Source organism: Crotalus tigris, unplaced genomic scaffold (assembly GCF_016545835.1).
Source record: "Crotalus tigris isolate CLP2741 ecotype Arizona unplaced genomic scaffold, ASM1654583v1 scf7180000024293.1627790, whole genome shotgun sequence".
In the NCBI taxonomy this organism is placed as follows: domain Eukaryota; kingdom Metazoa; phylum Chordata; class Lepidosauria; order Squamata; family Viperidae; genus Crotalus; species Crotalus tigris.
The window spans coordinates 918,701-937,992 of NW_024100466.1; the positions used below are offsets into that span (position 1 = coordinate 918,701).

Genomic DNA, 19,292 nt, shown 5'->3' on the forward strand with positions numbered 1-19,292 from the left:
GTGGGATCCAAAGCATGCAGCCGGCCAGATGCTGACCGAGTCCCCTGAATGTAGTCTGGAGCATTTCTTGGGAAGGTTCAACTGTAAGTACATTATCTGAACAGTTCAGAATTCTTTGTAGGCCTGTTGAGAAAAAGAATGCTTCAAAGGGAGAGGCTTCCAAAAAAAAGGTATCATAGATGGAAGAAGGTATTCATTTGTATTATTTGTAAAAAATAGTCTGAATTTTTGTTCAATTTTTAAAGTACGCTTATAATACCAGATCCAGAACTCTACTGCGACATTTTTTTTAATTAAGTTGTGACTGAAAGGCATTTATTTAATTTAAGCTGTGGTGTGTAACTTATAAAAAAGCATGGTTAAGCAACTTACTGTATTCATTGGTGGCAGTTTTAATATATATTCCAGGTTTAATTTATCTTTTTATGTATCTGAATTTTATCTGATTGTAATGAAAATAAAATAATAAAATTTTAAAATTATATTCCAGGTTTAATATACTATAATATAAATCTACTTTTGACCTAACTGTAATAAGACCACATTTCCTCTTATTTTTCTCAGCGTGCGGTAATAAACAGCCTGTAGATGCCAGAGGGAGAGACCAGTGTTGGGTTTAGCTGTTGGTCCCTGTCAAAGTGACTTTGGAAGGGATTGATTTTTCTGCCATGAAATGTGACCACATCTTTCCCAGTCGCCCATAAAGGGCAGTTGGGAAATTAATATGCATTGAAATAAGAGAAAATACTTGTAGCTCGGGTTTTAGATTTTGGCAGTGATTTGTTCTTCAAGCTTGTTTCAATTTAGTGTCTGAAGGCTAATCAGGCACCGAGGGCATCCTGAGTCCAGCAAGGCTGTGAGGGCCCCCGGCGGAGGGCACCAAATTCCCCACCCAGATCATCATAGGGAGAACGGAGGCGCTTACCGTCAGGTCGTCTTCCCCTTCAGTGCCGCTCTTGTGGAAGACCAAGCCAAGCTTGTTGTGGGCCAGAGTTCCCTCCCCTTTGCTGGATTGGGGACCTGTTGACCTGTTGAGCTGCCCATGTTTTCTCCTTCGGCTTCGCAGTTGTTTTTTTGGCTTCAGTTCGGCCGGGGCTTGCGGTGCAGATGCCAGCCGTGGTGCGAGGCAATCAGCAGCTCAATAGCCTTCCTTCCCACATCAGAAACACCCTCCCAGGCTCCGGCAGGGTGTCTTCCCGTGGCAGGAGGTGCACTGCCTCTTCCTCCACAGGGCGCTGGGCATCTCTTGGTCATTCAGCGGGGCCAGTTCTCAGGTGCAGTGTGCTCCCGGTACTCCATCAGGTCAAGCTCCACATTTGTGGCTAACTGGTACCACGCTTGAAGGTCATGGGGCACCTCCCACAGCAGGCAGTTGTGATACAGCTCCTTGTTCAGCCCCTCCCAGAACTGGTAGACCAGCATACGCTCGGGCCAGTCTCTCAGGCTGTGAAAATCTTGGATGTACTCTGCCACTGGCCATTTGTTCTGCCCCAGGCAGCGGATGCAGTTCCCTGCATGCCGGGCTGCTGTGGGGCTCCTGAATCTGTCCTGCAACCTCTGCATGAAACCATCCAGGTCTTGCAGCTCTGGAGCCCCCTCATTGTGGAGACACTGCAGGACTTGGGTTTGGCTAGTCAGGATCAAAGAAATCAACCTCCTGGCAGTTTGAGCAGAGTTAGCCTGCAATACAATATTCTAATCGCTGCAGCACCATGGTTCATGTATAATTGCATTTTTTCCCCTTATTTACATCTTAAGTACTCAATTTCTTCCCTTTGCAGAATCCTGCGTCTTCCAAAAGGAATGGTATATTGAGTAATTATTTCTCATTAATCTTTTCATTGCTCCTTATTTCATTTTTTTTTGCTTTTAAAGTAGTGAATTAGTAATTTCTCACTAGCTGTATTAGAATTTCATTATTATTTAATAATTTTTTTATCTTTAAATCTATGATAGCATTTACTGGTTGGCCATGATGCACGAGCATGACACCCTGGGCGAGAGATGCCTCAGCACCTTCAGAATGCGATATGGGGATGAAGAGGGTAAGGTGAACCATTTCTCCAGAGCTTCTCCTTGATTCGGCCGTAGATTCTTCCACTGTGGCACAATGATTTTTCCAGTTCTGATGTCACACATCCCTTGGGCGTGGAATACGCCCCTCATTTCCCTTGCGTACTTCCCTGAGTAAAATATCATTTAGATGTTTTAGTTACATGCGATGCTTTTTTTGTAAAAAAAAAAAAAAAAGTACCGGAATTTACACACGACGTATAACCTGCCTTGCCTACCCTACAAGGTTTACCTTTGTAGTTGAAAAAAAAAACCCTTCAATTTTTAATGTATCTAAAAGACTAGGATTTTGTATAAGGTAAGTTAATACTATCAATGTTACCATGCACTGTGTGGCTTTAAATTACAAGAAGGCATTTTATTAATCTTTTGGGACATTTACCACTGGCACACCCATTTAGTTTAATGAGTGGAAATGTCAGCTTTCTATGTGGAATGAAATTGGCCCATTAAAACAAAATTTGGTTGCTTGTAAAAGATTGAATTATTTTTAAGAAGTTGTCAAACTATCAGAAAGGCATATACAGACCAACTCCCTTAAATTCTAAGAGCCAAGAGATGCAGTTGTTACATTATGCCATGCCCCCATTTACATGACTTTCACAAACCTATCCATTCACCTCCCTCCCGCTGTTAAAGTACTGAGCTTTGCAGATGATACAACAGTCACTGGTCCCATTTGAGATAGTGATGAGCATGCAGACAGGAGGTTGTATCCAGAACAATCTGGAGCTGAACACACTTAAAACTGTAGAGTTGATATGGGATTTTAGGAGGAGCTTCCCTATGCTACCACCTCTTACAATATTACACAACGCAGTATCAACAGTAGAGACCTTCAAGTGTCTGGGTTCTATTATCTCCCAGGACTTGAAATGGACACCTAATATTAGAACATCATTAAAAAGAATGTTCTTCCTGCCATCAACTCAGAAAGCTCAGACTGTCCAAGGAACTGCCAATACAGTTCTACAGAGGAATTATTGAGTTTGTCATTTGTACCTCAATAAACTGTCTGCTTTGGCATTGCAACCAACCAGGACAGGTATAGGCTTCAATGGATAGTTAGGATTGCAGAAAAAACAACTGCAACCAGCCTGCCTTCCACTGAGGATCTGTATACTGCATGAACCAGAAAAAAGGACGAGAAAATATCTACAGACCCCTCACATCCTGGACACAAACTGTTTCAAATTCTTCCCTCAGGATGTCGCTATAGGGCATTGCATGACAAAACAACCAGACACAGGGACAGTTCTCTCCCCCCCCCTCCCCGCCCCATGCCATCACTCTGTTGAATACTCAATTCCCACAGCAATGTCTTGTGTCTAAAGGATATTTACCCATGTAGTAGGGCTGGATTACTATTATCCTTCTCATCTTTACTACTACCTTCTCCTATTGGTATCTTATGATTACATTACTTTATTGTTTGGATGTACATTGAGAGCTTATGCATTGGAGACCAATTTCTTGTCTATCCAATCATACTTGTCCAATAAATATTCTATTCTGTTCTGTTGTTCTATTCTTGGGAGACTATTTTAACACACTATGCATGCTGTGTGGTATTTTTATGAATGGGGAGCCTTTTCATTCTCTCTGTGTGTGCTGCTTGGCTGTCTCCTCTAGCAGATTATCATTCCATTTACATTGGGCTACCAAGGCCCCATAGCAACCAGAAAAAAAGACGCAAAAGGAGATCCTCCTTCAGCCAAGATAAAAATGGTGAATGCAAAAGGCCCTACAAGCAGCAGATCCATTCGGACACAGAAGAAGGAAGGCGGACAGGTGATGTGAGTGGAAATGACCACGCCAGCAGGACCAGTGAGTAGAGGAGGAAGGAAAATAGAGCACTAAAAACAAGCCAGGATTCCACCATGTTTAGAAGGGTTGACTTTGTGCTACCAAGACCTGCAAATTTCATTTCAGTAATGACGGAATTACTTCTATGGCTGCATGTAGTTGACTGCCAGGCATACATTATGCAGAAATATAGAGTAGTGAAATGGAAGGAAAACATAGGATCTCTGATTTTAAATGTTTTATGAGAAAAGAGTTTTAAAATCCAAATAAAAATAGAAACAGGTGAAATAGGGTAGACGTGGGAGAATCTCCAACAGCTATGTACCAAGGCAGGAATCGTGAGTGCTGCTGCCTCCTTGTCAGTGAGGCTGCCCTGCCTGGGCCATAGCAGAATAGCGGCAATGAACCATTGTCTCTTTGTCACCATCCACTGATCAACTGAACTTTTACCAGCATTATAACAGTCTACAAAGGCGCAGGATACAGTCAGTACTCAGCAATCACAAGTGAGACCTGTAAGGACATGCTAAACATAACACAACAGACTTACAACCACAGCAGATTTACAACTTCACTTCCCACTTGGTCATTAAAAGTATGTCTCTGCAGATAGTTAAGGGAGACATCATGTGGCCTTGACTTGGGATTTTATTACAGCTTCGCCTTTGATTTTGCTTATCAAGGGCAAAATGATGATCCCATGACTGCAGGTTGCTGTGATGGTCATAAGAACTGGACGCAAAGTTACTTTTTCAGCATTGACATAACTTCGAACGACTGTTAAATAGGGTAATCTACCTCTATATGTTTTCAAACCCGGAGCAAGTGGCAGGCTTAAGACATTTATAAAAATTGGTTGAATTGCATCACCACCTATATAGCAAAGGTCTAATCAGATTCAAATCAGTCACTATCTACAAAATGATTACTTTTTGACTTCTTGCTTTTTTGTGTTAGTATAGCCGAGAAGTGTATCTTTTATAAAGCAAGTTAAAAATTAAATTGCAGTGGTGGGGCAGCCCCATGTAGAGCCCATTGCTACCAACTCCGCAAAGCTTTCTGGTTGCCCATTATATTCCCAGCAACTTTTAGAATTAATTAATTAATAATTAAGACTGGAGTACATGTTAGTGATAAATCAACTTCTACTGATTGTTCAAAGCTGGAGACAGTTTTTAGACCATTGTAGAAACAATCACTTAGCTAAAGATACCTAAAAGATGAAGATGTCCTCAAAGGTCAGAGTCCAAAGGTCACATGGAGATAACAACTTCTGTTTTTTTAAAAAAAATGAAGAGCTGCTTTAAATTGCCATTTTAATTGTTGGATCTCAACCTAGGATGTGGCAGGAAGTACTGTTTTAGGAATGGCTGGTTTTCTTCTGTAGCCCAAAACAGAAATGTTCCCTTCAGCCTACTTCATAAGCTACTTATAAAAGCTTAATAGGCTGCATACCAGAATAGTTGCTTGCTTTCTCTGGTGTTCGCAGGAAGACATCCTGCTGAGATTTTACACAATCCTTAAGTGTGCGAGAGAAAAAAACCCCTCCTTCTCCTGTCCACAGAGGGACATTGTCCTGCCTTCTGGAACTTGCTAGTTGGGATGCCCAATCTTAAAAAGTGAGGGCTTCCTTTGGCCTCAAGGTCCCTTGTTTTTGTGCCATAGGAGTGAACAGGGACATGGTCCTCACTTGTTTTGCAGAACGGAACACTTTTGTCTGAGAATGAAACCCATCCTTTTCCAAAGGAGAGAAAGTCCTTCCCCCAGCAATCAGAAGCAAAGCGTTTGAGGAAGATGTCCCACATCCATTTATTCTTGAAAATGACCCCATATGGTGATTCCAGAGCCAGACCCACCTCTTAGCACCTTTCTGTCCAGACCAGAGGAGGCAACCATAGTCCTGGAAATACACTTGGTTTTTCAGGGTCTTTTGTGATCCCCTCTTCAGAGTTGTTTGAAAACTGCTTTTGCCACATCATCACAAGTGCTTGCAATGCAAGAGCCAAAACATGGCTTGTGCAGGAGGACTGTGAAAGCTGTTCAGTAGAGTGGTGGTGGCTGCCTTAAAGGCAAGAAAGAGGAGGAGAGCTGGGAGGGCAGCCATGGTGGTGGCCTCTGGAGCAGGGAAAGGTATTGTGAACCCATGTTCATTGGCATTTGAATATCTTTGCATGTGCGTAAATGCACAGACATGGTTTGCATCTCCCAACCCCTCAGAAGATGCAACGTGCCCTGCTTAGAGCCAGTGGGCTTGCATAAACTGGACGCTATTCGTTACAGAGTAGGGATGAAGTGTAAAATCTTACTTGCCTTCCTCAAGCGATGAGGGGGATCTAGTCTTCCTGATCTTTCCCCTCTTCTTTCCAAAGGCCGATGTGCAGGAATCAGAGAGCTTGCAGGATGGGTGGGTGCATCTGAAAATTGCTAGCTGTTTGGCTTTGCCCTCTATTGTTTGCAAAGGGTCCAAGCCCTGCACAACGGTTTCTCTCTACTGCAACATGAGCCTGCCTCCCTTCCTACATTATTTTTGTTGAAGCCAAGTAGACACCAGCCACTTGGTCAAGAAACCGTGGCTCTCTTAGAAACCTGGTTTCATCTTTCTGAGGGCAAACTATTGCTGTCACCATACTGTTCAAGAAAGATTTTTAAAAAAGAATATTAGCATCATGGTTGTTTAGTGGTGGCTCCATGCTGTTGGGGGGAGGGGTTGATTCAACTTGATTAACGTTCCTGAAATTAAAAAAGAACTGAATTAGTTCAGTTCTTTAATAATTGATCATCAGACTGTTGTGGCAGTGTGCCTGGCTTTGCAATGCAGATAGCCCTACAGTCTCTGGTTAGGAAAGGACAAGATGCCCCCTCAAACATGGGCGTGCTTGCACACTTTCTCCTTTGCACAGAGCACCCCCAGCAGACCCACTTCTTAACACAGAAGCTACATTGATTTCGTAGTTTTATGTCATGAGGGCTGGGAGTGAAGGAGAGGATTGATACGCCTCATAATCTGGTTATTCAAGTAAACAGAAGGTGGGGATTATTTTTGTGGCTGCAGCTTGTGTTAGTCTTTGGAGCTAGGAAGAGCTGTGGGTAGTGCTGTGAACAGCTCTTCTCTCAGAAAAAAATGGGGGAAAATCTCCAACCATTTCCAGGTAAGAAACCATTCCATTTGAGAATTTCCAATATATGCATGTCTGAGGTTTGTTGAAAGTTTAGGAAGCTCTGAAGGGAAGCCCAGCACCAGGGCAACCGATGTTGCCCCTTCTAGCAAGTGATTTAACTGTTTACATACAAGAGGGACACTTAGGTGACATTCCAGGTCATGTAAGACGGATGGCAATCTTGGGGACACTGCCGCAGCCAGGCTTGCCCTCTTAAGCCATAAAGTACAACCTGGACTGGTGGGGAAATGGACTGAACTCTGGGAATGAAAGGTGTTTCTGAAAGTGCTGGGTTGAAGAGAGACAGTGGACCTATCACAGGAGGGTCAAGAGCAAACTAGCAACCTTCCCAGAAGTCTTGAAGGGAACCTTCTGGGAAGCTGGCAACTTTGAGCTGGCAACTTTGAGAAGTAGATCCTGTACACAGTTACTGTGGTTGAACCAAGTATCGCTATTGAATATCTCTGCACTCGGCTTTTCTTGTCTTACTTTTTTCACCACTGAATTTCATGTGGTTGTATAGGGCCCAGTATTCAAGTCCGTCAAGATACTTCTGAATCTTGAGCCTATATTCTAACATGCTCCTCCCAACTTGATGTCATCTGCAAATTTGATGAGTTCTCCTTCTATCCCCTCATCTAGATCATTTACTTGAAAAGTAATTTTAAGACAGAACCTTGTGGTACCCTACTACATGCTTCCCTCCATGTAGACGTAGTTCCATTGAAAACTACATGTTGACTGTGGTTGGCCAGCCAGTTACAAATGCATCTGGTGATGATGCTATCTATCCCACAATGTTCTATCTTACCAAGAAGCAGACTATGATATATTTTGTCAAATGTCTTTTTGACATCAAAGTAAACAATACCCACAATATTTCATTGGTCCATTAATTTGGTCACTTCGTAACAGAATGCTATTAGGTTTGTCTGACATGATCTGTTTTTAACAGTCTGTGTTGGTTTCTAGAGATTGTAGTGATCATTTCTAGGTGCTCACAAATTCACTGCTTGATTATCTTTTCCAGGATTTTTGCAGGTTTTGTCAAGCTGATTCTATCCTTCTGTTAATGCAGCTTAGGGATGTATTGGCTTTTTTGACTGCTGCCACACACTGTTTCCTTATATTTAAGTGATTATCCACTAGGACTCCAAGATCCCTCTCACAGTTACTGCTATTGAGACAGGTTTCACCTAATCTGTACCTGTATATTTGGTATTTCTTGCCTATGCATAAAACCTTCCTTTTGTCTACACTGAATTTCATTTTGTTAGATAGGGCCCAGTGTTTAAGTCTGTTGAGCTCCATCTGGATCTTGAGCCTATCATCTGGGGTGTTGCCTATTCCTATCAGCTTGGAGGTATTTGCAGATTTGCTTGCTTCTAGGTGTTCGCAGATCTGTTACTTGACAACAACAACAACAACAATAAAGTTGGAAGGGACCTTGGAGGTCATCTAGTCCAATCCCCTGCTCAGGCAGCAATTTTCTCACTCTTTGAATGTATTCTTTATGAATCATATTTTTAACATGTCCATCTATGTTATTCAACTGTAAAATACCCATGTAGGCTTCGTCTGACAATATCTGATATTTTGGCCATTCAGTTTTTCAATTCTATAGTTATTTGTGATTTTACTCCATTTTATTGCTACTGTAGCACATTTCTAGGCCAAATTCCATTGCTATATCTATGCTAAAAATTCTTACAGTATTTGTCAATTAGATTTTGATTTCTGATATTCCTTAAAGTATATATATATATATATGTCATATAATTACATAATATACTTATATAAAATATACATTATATTGTTACATTATGCTAGATTTATTAGTGTGGTTTACTGAAAAAAACATCCTGGTTTTGTTCACACACCATGCTAAACCATAGACCTCAATCTGGGGGTTGCTAAACTAATACATGACAAATGTAATTTTATTTTAGCACTACAGTATGTTGCCCTTCCTAGCCCCAAAGTCCCTTGGATATTCCAGAAATAGATTTACCAACCAAAAGTTGAGGTCTGAAGTGTTTTCCCTATAGTTCCTAGGCCCTGGCAGTTCAGTGTTAATGCTCTTAGTTAGTTTAATCAGATTAGGCTAAAATACAATGAATATCCTATTTTTTTTCAGGGTGCATTATGGTGGAAAAGCCTCATGTTAAACTAGTAGGAATTGTAATAAACACGAGGAACATTTATTTGCTGGCTCAGTTTTCCTTCCTTCTTGTGACTCCTGTGCCCCTCCACACAGCTCAAGGGCCCAGGGCCAAAGGTTCCAAAGATGGTGAGGGAGAAAGCCAGCACTTGCTGGGCAGGACAAAAGATTATTTTGACGGATAAAGCACCTGGGCGCCCCCCCTCCCTCCTATCCATGTGGCAACCTAGAATGAGAAGAAAAATGGCTGCAGCCATGCTCATTTGTAGAGTTGACAATATTATTTTAATGAGCTGCAATATCTTAAAATCATTATCGTCCAAACAACTTTCTTTTTAGGAATTCAATATAATAAACAAGCAATAGGATGTAATCAAACCAGTGTCTTAGACTTTTAAAAAGCTGATTTCAACAGTTTTTTTTCTGCTGACCTTGGAAATGATTCCTTACTAGAAACCATTTTCTTTCCCAAGGACTTCAAAACTGGGTTAGAAACATGGAATCGTGAGTTGGTTCCGTCTGTCCTTAATCAGCTTCTCATCTTTGGTTCAGTGTCACCTGCTGCCGAGCGCCTCCGATATATCCTGGGTGAGGATGATGATCCCCCCAACCCAACACTGTTCACGGAGATGGACACCCTCCAACGTGATGGAGAAGAGATGGAATGGAAGGAGGCAGCCAGGTAGTAAAACTGTGAAAGCAGAACCCATCTGGCTCCAAGCAGGTACAAAGGTTAAATTTGTGGCTGGATAGATATAGTTAATGACCTAGAAGAGTGCAGAAAAGAATATGAGGGAGACTTTGGTTCCTGCTATGTACGTGTGTATTGTTTTTATGTTTCTCACTGTTTCCCACTAACCGTTTCACATGGCAAAAAAGACGCTGGTATCTTTCTTTGTTTCAGATGGATTAAGTTTGAAGAGAAGGTGGAAGAAGGAGGGGAGCGATGGAGTAAACCTCATGTATCAACTCTGACATTGCATAGCTTGTTTGAACTGCGCACTTGCCTGCAGATGGGAACCATCCTGTTAGATCTCGATGGCTACTTCCTGCCACAAATCATAGGTAAGGTATGAAAATCTAAAGCAACTGCAAAGATCTGAAATTAAAAGCTCATCCTATCCAAACCTTGCTACTGGCAACTCAGGCTATAGGGGAGTCACTTGAAGGACTCTGTGTCTTTGGTGGTAGGAATACTCTCTCTATGATGGCCTATTCACGTACACAAGTCATGGCTTCCGGAGCATGGGATATGCTGTAGGGTCTGCATCCTTGTAAATATGATTGTCACAAAACCTCTGCATTCACATCAGATTCTTTGAAAGTCATTAGAATCCTACTTAAATATAGAGTTCAGCCAAGATTTACCAAATGTATAACCTTCTTAGATGATCTGTAAGGTCCCTTCCAGCTCAGCCAATTCCTAGCGGCCGGTGCAAATCATCCTTATCAGCGCATGGCAGAATTCTTTGGAAAGTGCACTTATGTCTAGTACAGGGGTAGGCAACCTTGGCTCTTTTATGACTCGTGGACTGCTGGCTCAGGAATTCTAGGAGTTGAAGTCCACGAGTCATAAAAGAGCCAAGGTTGCCTACCCCTGGTCTAGTACATATTGTAGGCCTGTGGCCATTACTGCCTTACGGGATCATATCGGAGGGCAATCCACATCTTACACTCTAGTCACACTGTAGCTCTTTTAATACACTGATGGAAGTAAAAATGACAGAAGAGTTAGGATGGCCAATGCTGGCCACGATGGCCTCGGCCTCTAGAGTCTATTTTGGCTGGACATTATCAATAATATAATCCATGTTTTCCAGATAATGTCATTGAGAAACAAATAGAAGATGGCCTTCTAAAGCCAGAGCTGCGAGAGAAAATAAGCTATGTGCTCCTGAGAAAGCACCGACATCAGATGAAGAAATCCATCCATCGATCCTTGGCAGATATTGGCAAATCTGTCTCAAGCATAAGTGAGTGAAATTTCCAGAGAGCTATTTTTGGCAAAGTAGAGAAGAAGGTGACAGCTAAAAGGAAGTCCTGAGTTCCTTCTTATGGGCTTCTTTTGCTGCTGCAAAATCCTCAAAAGACCCTGAAGGACAGCAAAAGTGGAGAGGTGATATGGCTCTGATCCAATACTGATCCAAAAAAGTAAATTATAGAAAAAGTTTGTGTGCTCTTCCCAAAAATATGGAAGGGAAGATTCACAGTACATAAGCTATTCAGCTACATTATGACATTCAGAAATTCCCTGAAATAGAAGATGGCAAAGAACCAGCTGTTCAGGTTGCAGTGGACAATCTGTCACTGCTGTGTGCTCTTCTACACACACACACACAGAGAGAGACACAAAGACACACCGTACAGAAAAAGTATCGTGGGCAATTCTGTCTCTGGTCCACCTCTCCCAAACTTCTTACCCAAAGAATCGGGACAGTTTCTTCAGTGTTGGGCTCTTGCCCAATGTTTCACTAGCTCATATTTTCATTGAAGTTGTGGGCTATGCTGGGTTCATCTCCATTATGTTTCTGCCTGCCAACAGATCGTAGTCCTGTCCAGAATCCAGCTACAGGAGCCGGCTTTTATTGTTCTTCTGAAGATCTCAGAATAAGACAGAACTCAGCTTATGGACGATTACGTAAGTTTCATGTTAGTTCTGCCATTAGAGATCAAACACTGTAGGAGGAACTGTTCATTTCCTCACCACCTGATATAATAATTGAAAACAGAGAACAGACGGAGTTGAAGAAACACCAAATCTAAGGGTAGTGATTGACGCAGAGGTATGTAAATTTGGGGGCTAGAAAATCATTTAGAAGTTGGAGAGCATATAGCTTGGTGTGTTTAAAAAAAAAAAGAATAGTCATTCCTGATCACAAAACACCTATTTCAACAATAAGATAAAAGTACCCTGATATATCTTTATGATAACCTGCCCAGAGCATGGCAAGCTGCAAGATGGACAGATTAACAAACAAACAAACAAACAAGCAAACAAACCTTTTCCTCCTTTAGGCCACACACAAAGCCGAAGCATGAATGACATCACAGACACTCCAAGCACAGCCCAGGTAAGAATCCACCAGCTGCTTCTCTTTTAGAGATTTCCAGGTTGGCCTCAAGGCAAGACTTCTTTGCCTGTCCTGAGAACATGGACAGTACATGGCACTGCTGTCCCTCCCCTCAGTTAGCTTTTGTGCCCCCGGGGATGCCAGCCACCATCCCTTTCAGAAACTTCAAAAGAAGCTGCTGTTCTTTACCATTTTTAGGTGAGGAAAGGGGCTTTGAACTCTAAGCATCGTTTTATCTAGATATTATTGCTCCTGTGGTGTGTGATCTGAGTTCATTTAAGAGGAAGAATGATAACGGTCCAAATACACACCAGGATCTTGAGGTCTTCAAACACCAGTGTGTCCATTTCTGGTTGTCACGATTCAAAAATAATGCTGGAGCCCTGGAAAGACTGCAGGGAAGAGCAGCAAGGATGATAAAAGGTCTGGAATGGCTAAGGGAACTAGGTATGTCTAGCCTAAGGGTGACAAGATAGCTCTCTTCTAATACTTGAGGGGCTGTCACAAAGAAGAGGGTATTGACTTATTCTCTCTAAAGCACCTGAGTGCAGGACAAGAAGCAGTGGGTGGAAGCTAATTAAAGAGATATCCAATCTGGAATGAGAACAATTAATCAATGGAACTGTAAGGACCTGCCCCAGCTGATCCTCTCAGGAAAGCACGACTCTTGACTCCACGTGGTTAATTTGATAATCCTGCAGAATTGTTCCCAAATAATTCAGTCTTGGTTCCTTTCAATGAAATGAAAGAGGGAACAAAGATTCCACATGCATAAGACGCTTGTCTGGAATGATGAAAGAATATTGTTCTTTCAAGGAGGTAGTGAAGGACCCAACGCTACTCATTTTCCAAGAGAATTCCTTGATCAAATTGAACTGTCTACATAAACTGGAATTGAAGATTGGATCTCCCCTCATTTCGATGAGGAACTTGGATCTTCCAAGGTCTTGCAATGAGATGTGGATTATTGTGGAAGAATCTGATTCTAGCAAACACTTTCTAGTGCAATTAAAAATGACATGTGATAATTCCAAGAATTATACTCAATTTATCAGAAAGTGAAAAAATTATCAGTGTTTTTTAATTATGATTTTTCTTTTATTGAGCTACTTTTCTGTTGGGCTTCTCTTTTTTTCAGTATCCACCAGTGCACCTTTTCATCATTATTCCAGTGACTTGAACCTGACAATATTGGGGTGGATGGAAAAGGGAAACAATCAGCATTTAAAAAGACATTGCTATAAATAGCCAAGCTACCATCTAATTGGAAATCTGGATAGACCTCTATGTTTTAATCTAAAACTGGACACCAGTCTTATAAATTTGGCATATGGAAGAAATTAGTTTTGCATGCCTCTAATTGTTTCCCTGAATCTTCCAGATAGTTCCATGCTGATATCTAATCTTGAATTCCACAAGAAAAGTGTCGGTTGGAATGTCCCTTTCCTCTGGACTGTGCTGGTTAGGAAAGCACATCAAGACAAATCAGAAGAGAAGGAACATTCTGAGAAATATTCTTTTCTCGCCAGCTCAGAAACAAGTTCATGAAGAAGATCCCCAAAAATGCTGAAGCCTCAAATGTTCTGGTGGGAGAAGTGGATTTCCTGGACAAGCCTTTTGTAGCCTTTGTCCGGCTTATACAGTCCACCATGTTGGGCGGGATGACCGAAGTGCCTATTCCAACCAGGTACGTCCATCACCAGAAACATCTGCACCTTCTTCCAGAAATGGGACTAAGATGTGGAGGGGATTTCCTATCTTTGCCATTTCATTTCCGTTCCTATATTTCTACCCAAGTTCATTTGGAGTTGCTAAAATGGTCCCTAAAGGGACGATTCATTTGTTATATCTTATTTCACTGTATACAACACCACATAGATACCGGATTCACACTTGCTTTAAAAGTCTCCTGAATTGGCTCACTTTTGTGGAGAATACAAACCATTCCAAACCATTATTAAAATTTCATCCACTAACTAATCAGAAGATTCAGCTAATAATCATATTTAACTATGTTCCATTCAGAATTCTTCTCCTTTCTTCCAAGAATCACAGACATTCTGGTCTTTTTATTTGATTTAAAAGTACATTCCAGGCAAGAGGAGAGACATCTCACGTATTCCGTGTGGTCTAAAATGGCACGAGTGTCTGGCTTACTCTGCTTGTGAATTGTCATGATATTGACTTGTACCTATTCAGGTGAAAAGAGCAGAATCAGCTTTTAGCAAAGAGTCATAGCAGGACAAGTGATATTCTGTCCACCTCAAGGCTGTGATGCTTTTATTAGCTACCAGTATTTAAAGGGCCAGACATTCTGTCCTGCAGGAGCCCGTTATCTGGGAGCAGTGTTGAGCTGGCTTGCAGATGCTCATATCTTGGTTTGTTTCCTTTACCAGATTCCTATTTATCCTCCTGGGTCCCTCTGGAAAAGCCAAATCCTACAATGAGATTGGCCGAGCCATTGCTACCCTTCTGGTAGATGATGTAAGTCAATTTTGCAGGTCTTTGCCATCTGCCTCCTTGTCAGTGTTTTCTTGAAGCTCCCCAAATGCAACAGCACAACGCAACCTAACTGATCCCAAAGATCTACTAAATATTTTGTGCAAGGAGGTGATGTGGGTGAACCAAAATGTGTTGGCATAAAAGACTCTTTCCTTGGGGTATTTTAAACAGTGGTTGTCTTGCTTCTAGTGATTCAATCAGAATGTCTTCTCATTCATGCATGCAATACTGTTCTTAAATATAGTACAAGAAGTGAGGAGCTAATTGAGTTTGTACACAGGAGATTGGCTGCTCTCTCCACCATTGCTTCCTAGCTAACGATTCTTCATTTTCGAATGTAGCTATTCAGTGATGTAGCCTACAAAGCAAGAGACAGAGAAGATCTGATAGCAGGACTGGATGAGTTTTTGGATGAAGTCACAGTCCTTCCTCCCGGTGGATGGGATCCAAACGTTCGAATAGAGCCACCCAAGAAACTGCCTTCTGCAGAGAAGAGGTAAGGGGTGCACCGGATGGGAAGCGAGTGGGATGGGCTGTGAAAACGGGAAGCCTCTGCTCTCCTGCAAATAAGGGTGGCTTTGGGAAGCAATGGGGCAGGATGTCAGCTTTTTTAAAATCTAAAAAGACTTGATTTGAGTTGCATTCAAATCCTTGCCCATGAAGCAGATTGCAAAGTTTGCAGCCACATTCAGCTGCGGGTCTGATGCTTTATGGAAATGGGCTGCATGGACAGGACCGTCCAAACTGAAAAAAAAAATCTCAGAATTACTCTGAGCATGACTAGAAATAGCACTCTACATGTGACCAGGAAAAATCACCCACCTGGCTTTGGGGCAACCTTAGGAAAGAAAGAGTTCTGTGTCAAGCTATGAAGATCCCTCGCATCAGAAGTGCCACGATGCTTCTAGCTTGCCTACTGTAATGAGGGGGGAGGGGAAAGGGGGTTCCTGTCTGGGCGAGAGTCGAGGTCCCTGAAGAGATGGTGGCGGACAGAGGCTTTCTTCTCATAACAACTGTTCAGAGACTAATTGGACAATGTGACCTGAACGGTCAGAGAGAGAAGGGAAGGTTTTACTCTTTGAATTATCTTTTCCCACCATATTGCCAGACCTGGTTTTCTTTCTACACGCGGTCAGAAACCCCATGAAATCCTCCACCTGGCACTGGAGAAAAGCCCTCTGTTTCTGGTCATGTGTTGAGTGCTTTCCGTCCAAACCCAGGTGGAAGATTTTTTTTAGTTTTTAAAAAAGCTGACATCCCATCCCATTGCTTCCCATGCGGTGCAGCGACTTGTCCCTGTAGCCAATTTACAGTGTTGAGATGTCCTGCAAAGAGATGGCAGCAGCGAGTAGGCTGCAAGGATGGCGAGAAGGCCGCCCTCTGCTGGCAGTGCTGAGCTAGCGGCATCGAGTTGTCACAGAGTCGTCATAGAGAGAGGACTTCTGTATGTTGCCTTCAGCTGCCCCTCTTGCATTACATACACGAAGCCATTTGCACTCTTCGCATACTAATATTCCATGTCATTTTATTCCTAGGAAATCTGTGTTTTCTCTGAGCGAAGCGACCCAGATGAATGGGGCAGCTGGAGGAGCAGCAGGGGGCGGGGGTGGGGGCAGTGAAGAAGATCTTCCTGCTGTCCATGACATCGGAGAGGAGCTGATGTGGACTGGACGGTGAGAAAAACCTCCCTGCAATCAGCCGGCAGTAATGAAGGAAAAAAAATCTGCTGTTGGGGTAGAGTTCAAAAGCATGGAATAGCCCTCTGCAGCTGAAGAAGTTGCTTCATTTGCTGGAGAAGAAGGATGGGCCTACAGATCTGTGTTTAAATCCCACCTGCTCCGTCCATGTTGGAAAGAGGGTCTCTGCTCAAAAGGGCAGTATAAGTTCCAGAAATCTTCATCCCTCTATCCCAGCTCTTATGGTCTGGCCAGCAAAGGTCTGATGGGTAAAACCAGCTTGGTACATACTTTATAGAAGGAAAAGTGAGGATTCAGCTCCTCACTCTTTTCCTCCCTATCCCTGCTTCCAATGTGATTGACATAAACTGTGGTAGTTCAGCCACCACAGGGTGACATGAATATTACCCAATGGCCTCATGCAACACAACCGTTTCTCCGGCATTTTGTGTACCAAACCTTCAGGAAGATCATTCTTTCCCTAGCAGGGCAAGATCCAGGAGGGCAAACAAAAGATGGTCAGTAAGAGGGGGGCTTGGTGAAATCAGTAGGGAGAGAAAGGATGTTTCCATAAACAGCAGCAGCAGCAGCAGTAGCAGCAGCAGCAGAATAATTTGTGGACCTAAGTTAAGGGATAAAACTGAACTTCTCTGGGCCAGAACAGAAAAGCCCTTCAGTGCAACGAGAGCACAGCCAACCCTACTTCCTTTTCAGGTTTTGCGGGGGGCTGTATTTGGATCTCAAGAGGAAACTGCCCTGGTTCCCCAGTGACTTCTACGATGGCTTCCATATCCAGTCGATCTCTGCTGTGCTCTTCATCTACCTGGGTTGCATTGCCAACGCCATTACATTTGGAGGCTTGTTGGGGGATGCTACCGACAACTACCAGGCAAGTTCAGGCCAGCCTCCCAAACAGCCCCCCAAATTCTCTACATTTGCATTGTAAAATCCATACTATTTTGGCCCTTGACATCTGAAGGCCTGAGCAGCTAGGAATAAGAAGGCTTTGGCACTTCCGCACACCCATCAGTTCTGTTTTGAGGAGTCAGCTGAAGTCTGAATATCCAGCCTGAAAATCACAACTACTATACTCCCTTCAGTGAGCCTAGAAATAAGAGTTCCAATTGCCAATGGATTCCCTGGCAATATTTTAGAACACGGAGAAGGGAAACAGACTGGAAGAACTTGGGGGCTTCATCTGTGTCCATCTATGATTCCTAACGTGGTGGTGGCATGTGGGCTCCCCATCACCCTCAAGGTTAATGCCTCTTCTCTATAGATTTTGCCCTCATAGCTAAAAGGTCCCTTGAAACACAAGACATACAGAGGGCTTCCATAGGGCAAGGGGCATTCCTGTCTATAGAGATGGAAAAGTGCTAGGAGGGTCAACAGAGTGCATGAGGCATACTTTGCACTCTTTATTGCACTCAGATGGTGCCCCTGCTTCTGAAAATGATTCAGATGGTTCTGTTTCTCCCACCAGGGTGTCATGGAGAGCTTCCTGGGAACAGCAATTGCAGGTTCCATGTTTTGCCTATTGGCAGGGCAGCCCCTCATCATCCTGAGCAGCACAGGGCCCATCCTCATCTTTGAAAAGCTGCTATATGATTTCAGCAAGTAAGCGAAGGCCTCTTTGGCGGCTTCAGAAATCCATGCCTAGTTGACACGATGTGTGTGTGTGGGGGGGGTGGTGTTGAAAGTTACCCTTTCAAACTGGACAGGGAACAATGATCCTTTGCAGTCTTTGGACGTCACAAAGTACTGGCCACAATTCCTCATGGTTCTCTTTGCCTCTTGGGCAGTACTAGCTCAAGAAATGAAATGGAATTAGTTCAAGAAGTTAGTCCAATTACAACTTATAACAGTTCATTTAGTGACTGTTCAAAGTTACAACGGCACTGAAAAAAAATGACCATTTTTCACACATATAACAGTTGCAGCTCTTCAAAATAGGAGACGTTGCCCAACCTGTGAGAAACTCACACATTTATCAGGTGCTACCAGTTAGATCACATCCAGAGGCAGAGCCCTACTCTCTGCCCTCTTTTGCCAAGATGCTGCCCGCTGCCTTCTCCCATATATGCAATGCAAATAGACTACGAAGAACATCAACTCGCTCACCTATAATGTTACACGAGTAGCCGCTTCTGCTTCCTTGGGTGGCCCTTTCAGACCGGCTTGCCACGAGGACACAGCGGGGCTGCTGCATCTAAACTGCTTCAGAATGTCAGGTACATTTCTGCAGGCATCGAAGTTTACTTAAGGCAGTGTCAACAATGTGTTTCTTTTGCCATACTTTTTCACTGCCAGAATATAATACCTTGCTGTGGCTGCGGCTGCGGTTGTGCTGTTGTGATCAACAAAGTGTTTCTGTTCTCCCCTCAGAAGTAACAGTATCGATTACCTAGAGTTTCGCCTTTGGATCGGCTTGCACTCAGCGGCCCAGTGCCTTTTTCTGGTGGCCACAGATGCCAGCTTCATAATTAAGTACATCACTCGCTTCACTGAAGAAGGGTTCTCCACTCTGATTAGCTTCATCTTCATCTATGACGCCATTAAAAAGATGATTGGAGCCTTTAAGGTCTACCCTATCAATGTTGACTACAACCCAGACTATGTGACTATGTATAAATGTGAATGTGTAGCTCCAGATGCAGGTAAGTGCAAATCCTGTGCACAGCCATTGCATTACCCTTTATAACAGAGCACTGTTTCATGCTTAATATTGTGCACTTTTGAAAATGACTTCCAAAGATTTCTGAAAGAACTTTGCAAAGAACTTTGCAAAGAACAGGTATTAAGGTATCCAGCTCAGGCATATCTCAAATTTGAAAAAGAGACACGT

General features: G+C 42.9%; 1 protein-coding gene across 13 annotated transcripts in view; it reads left to right on the plus strand.

Moving 5' to 3' along the window:
* SLC4A5 (solute carrier family 4 member 5) overlaps positions 1-19,292 on the plus strand; it is a 33,542-nt gene continuing 14,250 nt past the window's right edge. For 6 of the 13 annotated variants that reach the window (XR_005554401.1, XM_039324107.1, XM_039324111.1 and 3 more), the window contains exons 1-15: positions 1-83; positions 1,957-2,045; positions 3,706-3,900; positions 9,751-9,880; positions 10,103-10,263; positions 11,019-11,171; positions 11,741-11,836; positions 12,214-12,269; positions 13,799-13,956; positions 14,666-14,753; positions 15,113-15,267; positions 16,307-16,444; positions 17,162-17,336; positions 17,931-18,064; positions 18,833-19,104. Coding sequence is in view for 12 of the 13 variants with exons in the window: in XM_039324107.1 (XP_039180041.1) it covers positions 1,973-2,045; positions 3,706-3,900; positions 9,751-9,880; positions 10,103-10,263; positions 11,019-11,171; positions 11,741-11,836; positions 12,214-12,269; positions 13,799-13,956; positions 14,666-14,753; positions 15,113-15,267; positions 16,307-16,444; positions 17,162-17,336; positions 17,931-18,064; positions 18,833-19,104 (1,984 nt within the window). In the remaining variant the exon portion in view is untranslated. Of the gene's footprint in view, positions 84-1,956; positions 2,046-3,705; positions 3,901-6,895; positions 7,029-9,750; positions 9,923-10,102; positions 10,264-11,018; positions 11,172-11,740; positions 11,837-12,213; positions 12,270-12,652; positions 12,717-13,798; positions 13,957-14,665; positions 14,754-15,112; positions 15,268-16,306; positions 16,445-17,161; positions 17,337-17,930; positions 18,065-18,832; positions 19,105-19,292 lie in introns of those variants that run through there. The other 7 variants (XM_039324108.1, XM_039324113.1, XM_039324112.1 and 4 more) reach the window with 7 other exon arrangements.